Source organism: Bradysia coprophila (assembly GCF_014529535.1).
Source record: "Bradysia coprophila strain Holo2 chromosome X unlocalized genomic scaffold, BU_Bcop_v1 contig_44, whole genome shotgun sequence".
NCBI lineage: Eukaryota > Metazoa > Arthropoda > Insecta > Diptera > Sciaridae > Bradysia > Bradysia coprophila.
In genome coordinates this window covers 729,455-746,698 of record NW_023503337.1, presented here as the reverse complement: position 1 = coordinate 746,698, position 17,244 = coordinate 729,455, and the positions used below count along the sequence as shown (strand labels likewise).

The 17,244-nt window shown below is 35.5% G+C and overlaps 1 protein-coding gene across 1 annotated transcript; it reads left to right on the top strand.

Annotated features, from left to right (window-relative positions):
* The first annotated feature begins 8,826 nt into the window (after positions 1–8,826).
* On the top strand, positions 8,827–10,458 carry LOC119070011 (luciferin sulfotransferase-like). The gene is made up of 2 exons (XM_037174289.1): positions 8,827–9,778; positions 9,842–10,458. Exons 1-2 carry the CDS (start codon positions 8,949–8,951, stop codon positions 9,960–9,962), a joined length of 951 nt encoding a protein of 316 aa, XP_037030184.1. The 5' UTR covers positions 8,827–8,948; the 3' UTR covers positions 9,963–10,458.
* The last annotated feature ends 6,786 nt before the right edge of the window (positions 10,459–17,244 follow it).

The following is a 17,244-nucleotide window of genomic DNA, read 5'->3' as shown; positions in this document are numbered from 1 at the left end:
AAGAACCTTTAAGAAATTGATAAACCTAATTTCTTGAAAAAACCATTAGTCCTGAGTTCTTTTTAGATCATGGCAATGTTCATCTAGAATTGAACCCTGATTACAAAACAAAAGGCATAAAAAATTTAAAGTTCAAACTTTCTGTGCACACAGCTAAGAGTAAAGATAAACTTACATTAAAAACGAGTTTTCGATACAGAGAGCCTCGAGAGAAGCATTTTCGGATTTTTTTTTTCACTCGTAGGCGTGTAAATACGAAGTTACGAAGCATGATAAGTACTCCTTGAGACTGAATATTTGTAATACTTTACAGTTCACCACGGAAAATCAGTGATAAATGTTCCCTTGCGGAAATGGTTTCCAATTAGTCATATTGTATCCACAATCTATAGACAAGTGTTCCTGGACATCCTACAACGATGTAAGTGGAATTCTAGATACAACATACTCATGATCTAACCATTCGCGTTTTTAACGCTAGCGGTTAAACCGTTCCGCAAAGAATGATTTTTTTGTGAAACATTCTGATCAGTAGGAACGTGATCCAAAGATTCATTGAGAATCTTCTCTTAGTCGAACTTTGAGCAAAAATACGAAAACTTGGTTCAGCTCTGTATTGAGCAATAATTTTTGATTTCGGCCTTCTTCATGAAATTGATTACACGTTTAGTGAACTTATGGTAAACAGCTTGAATTTAGCTAGATTAAAGTTTTGTTTTCGATGATTTTTTTTTTAATATCGGGGCCTTCGAGTCGGGTGGATTTGTGGGATTTATAAAAACCGGTGGAATTTGTAAGATTTATAAAAACCGGGGGGATTTGAGGGGGACTGCGGGGGATCTTTCCCATGAGCTTATATGTTACTTTAAGCCCTGCCTCCAAGGTTTCCCACAAACCATGCACTTCAATTTAGATTGGTAGACACGCCAACTGTAATGCTACTTATCTCTACCTTCAAGTGCGTATTGTTTCGTACCGAACAGGTTTGAGTGCTTTTTGGTGTTAAATTATAAAATGACAATCAATTTCAGTTAATTAAAACATATTATTCCCATTGGTACAAGATAAATGCAAGTGCATGCAAGCTAGATTTTGTGTCATAAGCATGTGGTATTTGGTGAAATTAGAGAGAGAGTAAATTGTACAAACAACAATACTCTCAACTCGGGCAATATTTAATTGACTTTCTGCAATAAGCCATATACAATGTACACATTTATGGCACAAAAGTTATGTGGAGAAATCATGAAACAGAATAAATTAGTTTAATTCACTAGCACATATGTTAGCCGGAATAGGTTTTCGATGCGATAAACTCGACAACTTTATACGGGGCACCACTTAAAATTTACATGACCTAACTAACTGCATTGAAAACATTGCTGACAAAGTCCGCAATTTAACACATATACTTTACAGGACATACAATCATCCACGTAGACACATGTGCTTTATGTATGATGGATTTGAACGACCACATTGTGTAGAGAATCCAACCATTTTCAAGTAGGTGTAATATGGCCGGCATACATAAAACCATCATCATACATAAAACACTCTGCGGTTGTTGTTGTTTTTTTTTGTGTTGCAGATGCAAACCAATTCCACTCAAACGAATAATAAAAATCAATCGTTGAATGATTGAAGGCGATTTAGTTCTTCGCCGGTTTTCATTTCAATATTTTTTTATGCAGTTTGTCGACTGTACCTCGCCGGTACTCATTCGATCGAATTTTCAGTTAAGAGACAAAAACATTTTTCACGATGCCTCTTGAACTTGTTCCAGAAATAATGATGTAGAAACATCTGAAGAGTAGAGACACCTCGACAAACTTGTGTCATCAGATCTTCAGTCTTTCTACTTCTTCTTTTTTAGCGCTTATGTATCCACTGCTAGATATATGCTTCAGTGCTTCTCGACAATCAGATCCATTAATTAAAAAAAAAACAATTTTTTGCCCTCCGTTTGTTCATCCTTTTATCGATCCAACAAGGATCCAACAAGTTTTTTGAAAATCGTTCAATCATATTCGAACGTGCCTAGGACAAACCGTACAAAAACACTATTGACGTCAGGAGTCGAACCTGGTCTTCAGATTACTACTTCGATTATAGTATTGTATTACATCGACCATGCAGTCGTAGTCATCTGTAGTATATGTCGAATTTTCTAAGAAAATCGTTTTCATTTAAAGAAAGAATTTGTATAAATCTCAGTCTGAGCGCGTTATTCATGCGAAGGAATTTTATGTCGATTCCATTCGAGATGAAAACAAAGCCCCAATTACAAAAGACACCTTTCTTGAAAACCATCAATAGCCGGAATTCTCGTAATATATAAATCAATGGAGTTAGACAATTAAATCTTCCTATGCAAGGCTACATATAACAGTAAAATGACTTATTTCCCGTAAACAATACAACAACACCCTCGACAGCACCAATAAATCGTTAAATTTTTATTCTTCCGCAAAAGTCTTTGAAAATTTTTCCCATCTTTACAGCTAACGAACGAAAGTAAGACAATATTACGGCAACGGACGGTGTGGTGATATATTACAATCATATACAACTGTGTTGTACACGTATAGACATTGTGTTCCATAAACTCATTTATGTTCCACTATGTCAGAAAACTATCACTTTAATAAACTTAATAAATATCCGTGGAGCAATTATCATGATCGCCCCATAAAAGAGATTTCATTTTCCGTTAAATGTATTTATTGCAACATCTCTTCCTTGTCGTATTAATTCTTTTCTTTTTGCCAAGATTTATACGTATACGGACAACCGTTTGTGTGCTCGATTATAATCTCATGCTATTTATTAACTCAGTGCGGGCGGCCGCTTACAATAAAGTGGATGTTAGTAGAAACGTATATTTGAGTATAAGAGCGGAGATTAGATTGATGTGCAATATTATGAACTTAAATATTTCAGATATGAAAAAAGTTAGTGATGACGGTTGATGGATCTGTAATCTGTTTATCTTATGTATAGCGTTTCCATGTTGTTAAAGTAGTAGGATCGGAATCAAAGTACGCAGGTCTGTAATTTACTTTACACGCTTCATGATACGAAAACAGACGAAATCACGCGCCGAAAGTTATCGGAAACCATAGTTTTTTAGTTCTCTCTGAGCAGACCTTGTAAACAGGTCTAGGGATATAGATGATGTTTTACTCGCATGCGACCCGTTTTGAATTGATGTATACGAAGGCGGAGCTAACTCTCTCACTTTCTTTTGCTCTTTTTGTTTTTTCTGTTTTTCGTATCATAAAGCATATAAAATTGTGTTCATCATATGAAGAGAACACACTCAATCACAGTATGTGTGTGAATTCGTATCCCACGAGAATTATTTTTGCATCCGTATGTATGTTGCGTCTCGACTTCGTCTCGACGAAACATACATACTTATGCAAAATAAGTCTCTCGGCATACGGTTCTGCACGTATACTGTAATTTCGTGGTTTCACTCCTCATGATGAAAATAACTATTGCTTGACCTTACAATTTTATTGATTTAATCGATTTAATGAGGAACAGTAGATATACTATGTCACTAACTTGGCTAGACAAACATTACTAGTACAAACATTTTCGCAAGTCAACCCACGTTAAAGACAGCGCTCTACCACAATTTTACTTACAACCTTAACTTCCATTTTTTTCTCACATACGTAAGTCCCAGTGAGCGCTGATTTTTAAATATGACTTTGATTTTCTGCACTTCGCTAATACAATAGACAAAATTTTTGAGTAGCCGATTTTTCATTAAGTATTATTTCCTCTCAACAAAAAGTACTCCTTGAGAGAGCCGTGATAGAGCAGGCTGTCAAGTAAACAAAGCAAAAATTGAAAAAAAAATCAATTTTGTCTCTCACACGGAGTACATTTGGTAAATGGTAATTAAGCCTTAGTCTCAAGATCACTAAGATTAGGTTTTACATTTTTTAAGGTATTTCCTTAGTGAATGGAGGAATGGAAACACTCTCAGAATTAAATTTTTAGTTATCGCTATTACAAATTACCTAAAAGGCATCGGGGAATCTGGCACACGGTACAAAAAGAAGACACTCTTTAACTACGTAAAAGGTGAACTCGCACGCGCAAGTTTAAGGCTGCCAATCCCCCCAGAAAATGCTGCCATAGAAAAATCGTGTACGAGGCCACATATTACGTAGTTGAAAAATGCGTTGTTTTAGCACCGTGTGTCAGATTACCCCACGCCCGATGCTAGTGCTTGAAAGTCATAGTGATATTCTGTTTCTAGTAACTACGCACCTAATACAGCAATTTGCAAGCCGTACTAATTTCACCCACATGTTTCTACCAGAGAAAAATCAAGTTAAAAAGGTAAAGGTGGTATGTAAGATTCGATAGGTGAAAGTGAGACTTCTTAGTCAAACTCAATTGCTAGAGTAAATCGACTGTGAATACACCCTGTCGACGAAGCATAGCTCACCTCTGTGTAACACAATTGCTAAAACTGGTCCAACTGATCATGTTAACAAAATAGCGATGAGTGAAGGCGTTTTAACAAATGTGTGAGAATTCGAAATGTTTCAGTTGCTGTCCATGACTAGAAACTATTTGTTAAATTTTTTTGCATGTCGAACGTTCAACACTGCACTCCTCCCCTGCTCAGTAACGATCGACCATTATAATGAAATCCCTGCACAGTATAATAATTTTACATTTTAAAACAGAAATCATTTTATTTTCTACTCAAAATTCCTAGATCAAACAAAAGCATTAAAAAATTGTTCATCATTCATCAAGCGATATATCTTGTTTACATCAGTTAAAAGGTTGACGACTTCTATCGCATGTAAAATTCAAGCAATTCGCAAATCTAAACTTTATTACACATGCGCTGGAATGATCTAAAGCTTTTTCAACATTTGTGGAGCAACGTTAAATGTGAGATGGATATAATTAGAAAAATGTTCGTATTGAGAAAAAAGCTTTGAGAGTTTCATGCTCAGTCGGTTGTGAAGAGAAATATTTCGTTTGTGGTTTGGTGGTTCTGGTTCCACACTGTCGTTAAGAACGTCGTTGAAGACGAGATAATAATGCACCAAGTGATGTCCAGGTAGTTATGATACGATACGCTTTGCAGTCATATTTACTCAAATACAGCTGAGTATCCGGAAAATATCTTGAGTTGCTGGTTTCATGTTTCATTACAATCAGATTCGTAGAAAAAGGTTTAAAATTACATTTCTTCTTGGCAATGAACTTTCGAAATTCAGCATGAATTTAAATGATTCAATCGAAACTCTTTTAGATTTTTTGTAAGATACACTTGTGTACACTCTTCAATCGACCTCTATTTTTTCACTCACAAACGAATTCAGAGAAAATCGTTTCACGTCCGTGTTTTTTAGACTTGGTACCGAATTGGCATTATCTTTGTTCTGTGAGTCACATCCTCAAACGTGAAGTCTGCACGATGAAGATGAGACCAATACTTGATGTCAGTAAAGTGACTATCTCACAATTTCGTGAAGAGTTTTTCTCTGGTTCTATCGCAAGCGAGTATCATTTTATGGGTAAAACAGGCCCTCTAGCATGCCTTTCAACTTGTATGTACTTCCATTTTAATTACCTTAGACCTTAGACATCATACATTGTGCACTGCTCTAATAATGTCAATCTTTCAAAATAAAGTTCCATAATATCGAAACAGTGAGCGAAATGACTTTGAAGCCGTAACTAACCACAAAATTGATGCAAATAATGATCGTAATGGTATTTGACTTACGGCCTACAAAATGTTCATCTACCATTTGGACTACGTAAAACGAATCTTGCCTGCAGCACCCTGCGAAAATGAAATTTTAGCAAGGGGCACACCGTTGACACTTGCGATAATTTGCATTTTTTCAGCGCTTCGCAAGTAATAGTATATTACTTCCGAGGTTCCAAGTTGTGTATTTGATAAGTGGGGTGTTACAGCCCGACCCGAAGGGGAGGGCTGTATTCCCCACTTGTCAAATAACAACTTGGAACCTCGTAAGTACAATGCTTTACGTGATTAGGCAATGTAAATGAAAATGAAACATGCCGTAACACGTAAAATATCTTACGTAATTGTTTGGAGATCGGTATTTTGCCGGCTCCTACAAACTCGGCAAAGTAAAAATCTCCAAACAAGGACGTAATGTACTATTATTTCTGGTCTATTCTGTGTGAACAGTTTTTTTTTGTTTATCTTCAGTATTTACCAAAAGTGCCGTCGAATCCCAATTTGGGTACAAACATGAATTTAAAGAACGGTAAATTTTGCATTGAATATGGAAGAACCAGTTTCTTTTTATTCATTTAAACTCGTTCGAAACCAAACGTTTCCTTTTTTTTCGTAACTATGGATAGTTACACGGAAAACTATATCAATTGAAAACTTATGTGTGTATGTGGCATCTAACTATACCAGTGGTATAGAGAAGTATATAAAAAATGAGTTAAAAAGTAGCATTTGTTCGAGTGTATGGAGTTTGTTTTTCAGCAATTAAAGAGATGCTTGAATGAATGGGAAAAAGTTTTTTCGGAAAACTTTCAGAATCAATGACTATATCGAAATATGAAAACTTATCGTTCCTGGTTCAGTGGCAAGTGAATTTTTCAAGAGCGTGCGAAACGTTATTGTGTTTAAATGATTTACGGTCTTGCCACTCAGAATCCATAATGTGGATTTCACAACCTATTTTGGAATCTTTTTCTTGAATTTTCATAAAAACTCAAAAACTTGGCCTTGATTTTTAGCATATTCAATGAGTGGGAATAGAAAGAGTTTTGTTCCAAGGCATGCATTCATAAACTCGTTGAAAATAAATATTTCCGGAATTGTTATAGATCATTATTTGAACATTTTCGATCGACCTGAGCCTCAGAAATTTTATTCCTCATCTCATCAAAAGGTTTTTGGAAATCCATTGAGAATTAAGTTATCAAGAAAATGGAACAGTGTGACAAACGTTTTTGGTCATTAACATTCATCAATTTTTCTTTCCAGTTATTATGTGCTCTATGACACTACATCAACATCTTGTGACAATATTACATTCATATGACTGATTCTATATGTTTGGACATTTAATAAATATTATGCACGGATGACAAGCCGTCTCGGCAAGCCTCGACCGCTTTGTCATACGTGCATAATATTTATATCTGTCGAGAACAGATATATCGAGATAAGCAAAAACTCCCTAGAGGGATAAGCTCGAGATTATCGTTCTAGACAGATAATAAATATTATGCACGTATGACAAGGCGGTCGAGGCTTGCCGAGACGGCTTGTCATACGTGCATATTCTTTTTTATCGCATAAGCGAAAACGAGACAACAAGATATGCGAATGACACTTTGACAATTTACAGAAGTATAATGTTTGTTTACATATCCTAGGTGAATAATTTTTTCGGGGAATCACACCGCGTATGCGATAAAATAATTTATCTATCTAGAACGATAATCTCGAGCTTATCTCCCTAGGGAGTTTTTACTTATCTCGATATATCTGTTCTCGACAGACAAAATATGGTATGTACCTATTGCCAGACTGTTATTTTGACGTGTAGGCATTACTGCCCACGCCTTCGGCTCTGGCAATAATGTCCTACACGTTAAAATAACAATCTTGGCAACAGGTACATAATATATATAATTAGTTTTACATACAGTCAGCACAGCCAGTGAAATATTAGCATGAAATCGCTTTGCTGTTTTTCAGCTGATCAACACAAACAATCTAGGCGAAACATACATAACTTGTGCAAAAGTTATTTTCTTGGTTATACGAATTTACACGAATAAACAAATACAAACCGTTTTGATTGCATATGTGGATCAACTAAAAACCGGTGAAATAACGGTGACCACGGTACAAAAAATTACCTGTCATTTGAACATTATGTCGTTTGAACAACGGAAAAATACATATTTTAAGGGAATCGTGGATTCTCTTGATCAAGATTGAAATAAAAGAAAATATAAAAACTACCGACAGACAGCATTTTGTCGACGCGACTGAACTTTCTATTGTTACTTTCTCTCAATTTTTCGTTCTCGTTTCCGTTCGCACACAACCGGTACACAATATCCAGTAAATATTAGAAAAGAGATCAATCGAATTGAAAAGAGCTTCTAGAAATTTAATAGGCTGGTAAGGTTAGATTCAAAGTTATTAAAAATTGTAACGATCGGAAATTGGCCAGTTTACCCACAAATACCCAAACAATTTTCATTTTGGCGACGTCGGTAAAATGGCTCAACCACATGCCACAGTTTCATAGGAACTTGTCGTAGCAAGAAATAGGTATTTTTGCCAGATAAATAAATTTTCTAATTCAAAATTCTCTGCGAAATTTGGCCGTGCGAAACCATTTTCTTTACTTTATTTTCTTATTGAAAGTCCGTATTATACTAAATTGTTGATGTCAGTCGCTTAAAAGCCTCTTTGAACTATTATGCCAATAAAATAATCAGCCTTCCTCCTCAAACAAAAAAAAATGTTTCTGAATGGGATTTGAGCGTATCCCTAAGAGATCGAAAACCGATCTGCTTAACCTCCAAATAATCCGTACCAGCTAAGAAGTTCACTTTACCTGCCTATAAGATAGTCAATGAACTTCTAACACAATTTTGTTGTCATTATATAACAACAACAACGAACACCATGCAACTGTTGCACTTACGACAAATATCAGATCCACGGTCAGTCAGCACGTTGTGAACAACAACATAAACCCATTTGAACTTGTTATTATCTATCTGCGTTCACAGCTAAATAGAAATTTAAAATTTCATTTGAATTGAAAAGTTGTTTCAGTTCAAGTTGAAGCGTAGTCGTAGATCGACCGCTTTTCTCTACTATCTCCGTCTTCGTTTGTTTTTGTTTAATTTCTGTTTATTGATTGGATGAAAAACCGTAAACTATGCCAGTATTCTATGAAAATGTAAACACAACCATAACTTCAGAATATCGTGCGGCCAGTAAATTCGTTTATGTGTATCCGAAAACGAATCCGCAAACGCCACTCGGTGCTAGCTGGAAATTCGGACCATGCTTCCTGCCGGAAAAGAGTAAACATTACATGGATACGGTGGAGAACTATGAAGTGCGACCGGATGATATATGGAGTGTTACATTCGCCAAAGCTGGTTCGACATGGACACAGGAGATGATCTGGTTGCTGACAAACAACTTGGACTATGAGCGTGCCAAGCAATCAGTATTCGAACGATTTCCGTATGTTGAATTCGACCTAATCTACGAAAATGTCGAGAAAAATGTTATCGATTTCACCAACAATATGCCGTCGCCACGATACCTGAAAACGCATCTTCCAGCCGGATTGTTACCGAAACAGCTATGGACAGTGAGACCGAAAATTATTTACACTGCTCGCGGAGTCAAAGATTTAGCCATTTCATTTTATCATCACATGGTGCACATTCAAGGTTACAAGTGCAGTTTGGATGATTTTCTGGACTCATTCTTGGAGAATAAAATGTTCTTGTGCCCGTACCATTCGAACGAAAAAGACTTTTGGTATTTGCGAAACGAGGAGAATGTCTTATTTTTGCGGTACGAAGACATGAAAACCGATCTGATGGGAAGTATCGAAAAAACGGTGGCATTTCTGGGCAAAGAATACTCGGAAAAGCAGCTGCTTAAATTGTCCGATCACTTGTCGTTTGATTCAATGAAAGACAGTTCCACATTTAATTTGGCTAAGTGGGTTGGAACGAATACCGACTTTAGGTGAGGTGTCTTTGTGTAACCGTTTTACACTATTCCGATGACAAAATCTCATTCCGATTTCAGATTTTGTCGTAAGGGAAAAATTGGGTCTTACAAGGAGGAAATGCCAGAGAAGTTTATCGAAAAATTTGATAAATGGACAGATGAATATAATCAACAAAATGGCACGTGCATTATCCCTTGAGCAACGATTGAATCTCATAATTTGCTGCTAGAATTTTTGGTGTAAGACTAAGTTTGTAGGCTAATAAATTAAGGCTGCGGAACATTAGAATTTCCTAAATTATTAATTTTCGCAGTAATGTATCGGAGATCCGTCAAAGTCTAAAAGGCAAGGTTGAACCCCAGAGAACTAAAAATAATCTGCCTGTCTGGTGTCAAGTTGAAAATTACACTTAGGAAGACAGCCTGGTTTCAATTAGCATTGGGATTGGATGTAATGAAGTGTTAGTGTCCTGATCAATATTTTACTAGTTTCACTGACTGTTTTGACTGACTTCTTATTGGACTACAGCCTGTTAGATGGTCGGTTATTTTTTTCAAAAAAGTAAAAAAATTCAGCTGGTTTATTCATTAAATCTATAATGTTTGTTATATTTATTAAGTCTATTTTTGTAGGGAATGCTTTACAAGCAAAAATGTTACATAGCGAACGAAATGAATAAATAAATTATGGCCAATCACAATCTAATGGATGTTCAACGGTTCAAAATTTTAAATAAAAATGTCCACTGTAGCTCAATTGGTTAGAGCATCAGCCCAGCAAGTTGAAGGTTGTGAGTTCGTGTCTCACCCGTGCACATCTATTTTTTAAATTTCAAATCCAATTCGATTCTAGTACTTCAAAAATGTCTAAAAATTATGGCTCCACTTTATGAGATTACCAGAACGCTTTTATTGTACCAGCGGTGAGCTCTCTAGGATGTACTAGGTGAATGATAAGAGTAGCATTCCGGCAGTACCGAACAATGTTCGTTCTCTATCAATATACTATTGCAATATAATATGAAATATGGCAATACTTTACGTCAACCTTCTGAGTAAAACATCTTATTTGTATTTGGGTCAAACTGCAATGGCTTCTCGACCTCGACACGGATTGGTACATGAAGTACAATTCCCTTAATTTTTCCTATTGGTAAGTATTGAACTATTACATGCAACTTCTACGAAAACTGTAATCGACACTTCAAATCCATTATGCAACAGCATTAGCATGCCAATACCGCTCGGAAAAGTCACGTTTACTATATTCTACTATTTACTATACGGGTAGTTGCATACCTCGCTTCGCTCGGATATGCAAACTCTACCCTAGGCAAAATAACAGTTTTCAAACCTTGGTGCTTAAAACACACTTGTGAGTTCGGCTTGTATCACAAATTGTTCCCTCATGTAATGAATGACCTTCGCAGCACCCAATGTAATCTACTATTACTATCGGATCTATTACTTCATTAATTTGATCTAAGTATTCTCGAAAGATTGCTTTCAAATCTTCTACATCATTTTGTTAACACAATATTTACTGCTAGAACTCTCGCGTTGGCATGATTCTCTATGCTACAGAAAACGACACATCCTGCTGTCGAGGGGGAAACCACTATTTTGTGATTAACATGGTTAATCAGTTAATCTGTTAATCAGAAACACAAGTTTTGTGAATCCAAACGGTGTTTTGCGACGATTCCCTCGGTCAAATGCTGGTAAATCACCAATTCGTCATCATGTTAATCACTGGTTAATCATGTTAATAGTTAATCACATCAATAAAAAAGAGTGGTTTCCCCCTCGCATCCTGTATAAGAAAAATGTCACTTTGTGAGATACTTCGTCATTTTACAAATATTTAATGCCGCAGTTGGTTTTGCTTTAATTATTTGAAATACTGAAATTAATTGCTTGAAACTCTGCCAATATTTAACTGGATTATTCTATGGAATATGGTTTGAAAGCCAACAAAAATAATGGTTAGTTGCCTGGATATTATAACAGTTTGTCTCTGGATAATGTTGATAAAGCTTTCTCAATAAACTGAGGTGACATCTTTTGGAATAGCCGTCAATATACATTCAACAACATACACAAGTTCATGTTCATTTTTACCGAGCTTTTCTTCGTGGTTTATATCGGTTACTAGATTTCCGTGTCGCGTTTTTCGTAAAAATAAATTTTAAAATTGTGCATAACAGTTCATCGACCTTGTGAAACGTAGAATTTATACATATGGACATCGGACAAAATAAAAAATCCATTTCATTTATACATTGTGTAGCTTCATTTCACGTAAATCGCGGATTTAGTGGGCTAAGTTCGGTGCTTTAATGAACTAATGTCTAGAAGTGTACTCAAAATGTTCGGGTGTAATAGTTATTACGTCGGTGTTTCCAAACTTTTATTTTGACGAGTTAACGGCTCATCAAAGTAAAAATGATTGAATTTCAAGCTTACCAAATGAAGAACTAGATTTTTTGATTTAATATTTTCATATACAGTAGTGTCAGTGCATGTTCAACAAACACACAACACAATTAATCCAGTTTCAGAGATATGAAGCCATCTAATCTGCAAATGAAAAACATATAATAGGAATTTATGTTTTCATTTCTGTCTGATTGTTTATGAAAGCATAAAATACTAGGAGAAAGCACAAAAAATGTTGTTCCACCTTCACCTGCAGCAGTCCTTTGATGCGAAAATGCAAAGGTGTTTCAATAGAATTCTTCTAAATGAAAATGTTAAATAAATTTTACATACGTTTCAATGACTTATATAAAAGCATCCAACAAGAAAATTTTCCGTTTCATTTCAATATTTTGTGATTATTGCTGTAAAAACGATTTTCATGTTTAACTCCAAGATTTACCATTTTAATTGGCACAATTTTCCGAATCGGTAATACGAACAAGAAACCGGGCAAGCGAAAAATCTGAATCGATGAACCATTTGGCTGTGTTCAGCTATACCAAACATCTAACACCCACGTTTTTGAAAAGCTAATTGTTGAGTTGTTTGCGCCAATGTTATGAAAATAAAGCTGGCACTGGTAATTTGAGCTGACATAACGATCGTAAATTAGGTAATTTTTTGGTCAAAATTCTGGCGAGAAAGCGGTTTATTTCAAAACAGTTCAAAATTGCCTTGGCCCTAGTGCGGACTAGACGTCAATAATACATGACCCGTAAACTGTTCAGTTGATATTCTGTTGCGAGTCGCTTAACTTATGTCAAGTAATTATTTTGACGTATGCAATTTCTCATGCAAAGGGACACCGAAGCATGAAATAGTACATTATGATACCGGGGAATATTACCATCGTTATACACTCGTGTATATAACACAAAACACTAATGCAACAAGTGTCTGTGTAATGTATAAGAGAGTATGACGCGTGCAATATTCTGTGGTATCATATTAGTAATTTATGCAACTAGTTGCGAAAAGTGGTGGTTTTTGTCACTAGATGTAATGTTATCAAGCGAGCGAAGCGAAGAGTGTGACAAAAACTACCACTTTCGCAACGTGTTGCATACAACGTTTTCTGCAACCAGCTACGAAAAATGAACTTTTGAAATGCAAAACATAACTCTATCTATAACATACATTCTACTGTGTGAACGAAATATGGTATGAACGATAAAGTAGACTGCATTTTTGTACGCTTCAAAAATTGGTTCACTGCGATTATATATCTCAATAGCCGAATGGTTAGAGGTGTTGTTCGAAGAGCATTGGGTTTTGGTTGTCGGTAGTTCGAAATTTGGTCAGGACAGAATTTTTATTTACGGTTAATGGTTCAGATGTTCAGAATGAGTGGTGAAAAGTAAATCCATTTCACCACTAGTGACGAAAAACATATATGAAAATCCATTTCACCACTAGTTGTGAAAAGTAAAACATAGAAAACCAGAGGAAAAAGACCCTTTGATCGCCACCCAAATCACGCATGAAAAAGTTCAGTTTTCGTAGCGCCGTAGCAGAAAATTTTGTATGCAACTCGAGAAAACTGTGTTCGAAAACTGCGAACTTTAGATCGCTCTGCTGCATAAAACGTTTTATGAAACTCGGTGCGAAGTATTCGAACTCGATGTCATAAATAACTATTAGCGTATTGGCGCAAACCACCAACTTAATAATAATGTAGGCTTATGAATTCTAGGTAAATAATAATGATGCGTGATGTCATCATTATTTACCTGTCGCACACTATGACAGTATTAGATCGGTATAATACTCCGAAAAACAGTGTTTAATGTCGATATATTACCGTCAATGCAATAAATGTAATTAACGTGCAGTATCCATTGTATACTATACAACTTGTGAGCATGTGCATCAATCCGGAAAATTATGGATTAGGTGATGTTCATGTTCAGGTCTCTAAAGACTAATTCCCTTCAAAGTACTGTTTGTGCAAAAATAATTCGAGTGTGTTCACCACAACGTGTTGGTTTTGTTAATCGGCTAAATGTTATGTTGTAAATTGGAAAACAACAGTTGCTGCCAGTGAAATTGAGACATGAATTTGATTCAGCTGTCTTTCAACTGATCAAACAAAATTGCTCTTGCATCTGTATACGGTGTTTTCCCGTTTACTTATAGAAAGAGAGACAATTTGAAATCCGCAAAAAATGGTCGTGTAACTATTTCAACTGTATAAAAACGTTCCATTTGGACCAGCTGAATCAAATTCATGTATAAAAATTTCACTGACGTCAACTGTAATATCAAAGAATCGTAGATTTTTTAAGTGTGTCACAATTAATTGTGAATGTTTACCATTGACGACGAGGAGTGTATCGGAATTATTTCTCTTTCAATTTACACAAGTCAAATAAAGTATTAATTTGCAGATTATCTGTATGCTCTGCAACAACAACAAAACTCAACGACAATATTATTTGTCTAATGAAGGATAGTCGTTCTATAAATAATCTCATTCGATAATTTATTACATTTGTTCCATTTATTACATTTCGGAACGAAATTCAAAAACGGTCGGAACGAAATTCAAAAACGAATTAATTACTCCACTACATATCGACATTTATGCAGAAAATTAGAGTAAGTCGAACCGTTTCGACGTTTTCGATTTTATCCATCAGCAGCAGATCTGATCACTCGTTTTTCGTGCAGATAATTTGAAAAGAAAGAATTTAAAATAAGTGACTCTGCAGACACTGAATTAATCGAGACATAATTAAGATGTTTGGAAAAAATATTTCACTAAAATATTAAACTCATATCGACACGGAAAATAGAAAGGGTAATAAATGGGAAATACAAGACAAACTTGACTCACGTTTTTTTCCGATTTCAATACTCGTAAGTTGAATTTAAACGTATATCCAACTTTTCGAGTGGCATTTGCTGGGTCGATGTAGATGTATAGCTGTTCAGTTCAACCTTTATTTTGAAAACTTAAAGTAGTTGTAGTTAATTCGAAAAAGTTAGGGACCGTTCACAAATGACTGCATGCTTCGAGGCCGTCAACATGATGAATAGTAACGGTAGAAACGTTAACCTACATAAAATGTACGTTTTTAGGGAACACCACAATTAAAAAGTGGGTTTGTGTTAACAGCGGATGATTTCAACAGTACGTACATATTTCTACAAATTTATTTTGTAGAGCAGCAAACGAGATCCAGACCTCTTGATGTACCTCACATTGTAACTTTTTGTAGTATTCATAACTCTCGACGCAACTTGGTACTGTCAATCGACAGGAAATGTCTCGAGTTGTCGTCAAGGATCCATGAAAATCATAAATTGAAAATTATAGAAAAGTACCTACACTTACGTTAGCGGCATATATAACATAAGTGCGAGTAATTGCGGCATTTGAGTGGAGAGTGATCAAGTTAAGGATTATGTAGAACGAAGCCTGTGATAGTTGTAAAGTTCAGTTGCATTTTAAAACAGTTCATGGTAAACAAGGTTATAAATCATTTTTAAAGAGATTTTCTTTGAAAGCTATTAACACCAGCTGTGTCGTTAGCTCACCGCACATAATTTGTAACCATTACCAGACCGGTTGCATCTGATTCTTTGCGCTGCATTTTTCGGGCAAATGAACAAATCTTATTTTTGTGGGTTGCTGTGAATGCATGATGGGGAATGTCTTAGAAATGTAAGAGCAGGTACGATAAAAAAATAAAAATCGACGTCTAATATGTTGGTCCGGAACATATAAAGGTTCTGTAAGCACAACACACTTTGTAGTATTTCGACATAAATTATAAGTTTGTTCAAGATGGTGGGATGGTCATATCTAGTCTCTAGTTTCATTGGGTAATTTAGAGTCAATTAGAGCTAGTTTTTTGATAAATGTAAAAATTACCTTCGATCAATTGTAAACGTTGTAAACGCATATCTAGTGACGAACCGGCGCTGTTTATTGTGGTATTGCACACAGGATTTCCTCATATTGAACAAGATCAGAGCCAATAGGGGGATCTAATTGGTTAACCACGATATGTTCATGGGCTTGTGCACCAGCTCGGATATGCAAGGTCAATGGACGGATTATTGACGATTCCTTAGTCTTCTGAGTTCAAGAAAAGTCGCCGTCAAAATACGTTCGTCGGGAAGAAATTCAAAGCTTATTCCAGTGCGGAATGATCATTTTAAATTGTATCAAATTATAACAGCATCAAAAATGCATATAAAAAGTCAACGCCTCGTAACAAACACTAAAGAAAGAAAGAAAGAAAGAAAGAAAGAAAGAAAGAAAGAATTGCCACTCAGAATGTAAATATTTTAATAAAAAAAATTCCCACCTCTGCAGCACAGCACACAGCTCAAAAAAATATCCGATTTAACATTTTCGGTTATAATATAATGTATATAAGGGACGGGATATATACGTAAATGCATTGATTGCACTGCATTTTAATCAGTGATTTGAATTAGCAAAATATATGTAAAAAAGAGGCACAGAGATTTCATTTTAAAGCTATAAGCTCATACAACCGTCGATTTGTTACATTTGTTGAACGGTCGGAACGAAATTCAAAAACGGTCGGAACGAAACGGTCAAAAACGGTCGGAACGAAATTCAAAAACGGTCGGAACGAAACGGTCAAAAACGGTCGGAATTAAATTCAAAAACGGTGGATAAGATATTTCACATCTATATACACAGCTCAAAAGGTGAAAATAACACGTTTCACCATCGATTTGTTTACTTTCCAACCATATGTTTTTCGTTTTTTGTCATAACCGAAAGGTGAATGACATAAAATATTTTTTACGTCATATACCGTTTCGTGAAAATTGCTGCATTTACTCAGTTTTAGTATCAACGATCGATTGTTGGTTGCAGGCGTTTGTCTTCATTTTACAAATATTACAATTCATAAATGCAAAATCATTATATGCACAAAATACTACGTACGGTTACATCAGTGGACATATAATTATTATGTTGTGTGTGATTTTTTGTGTGTGATTTTTGTGTGTAG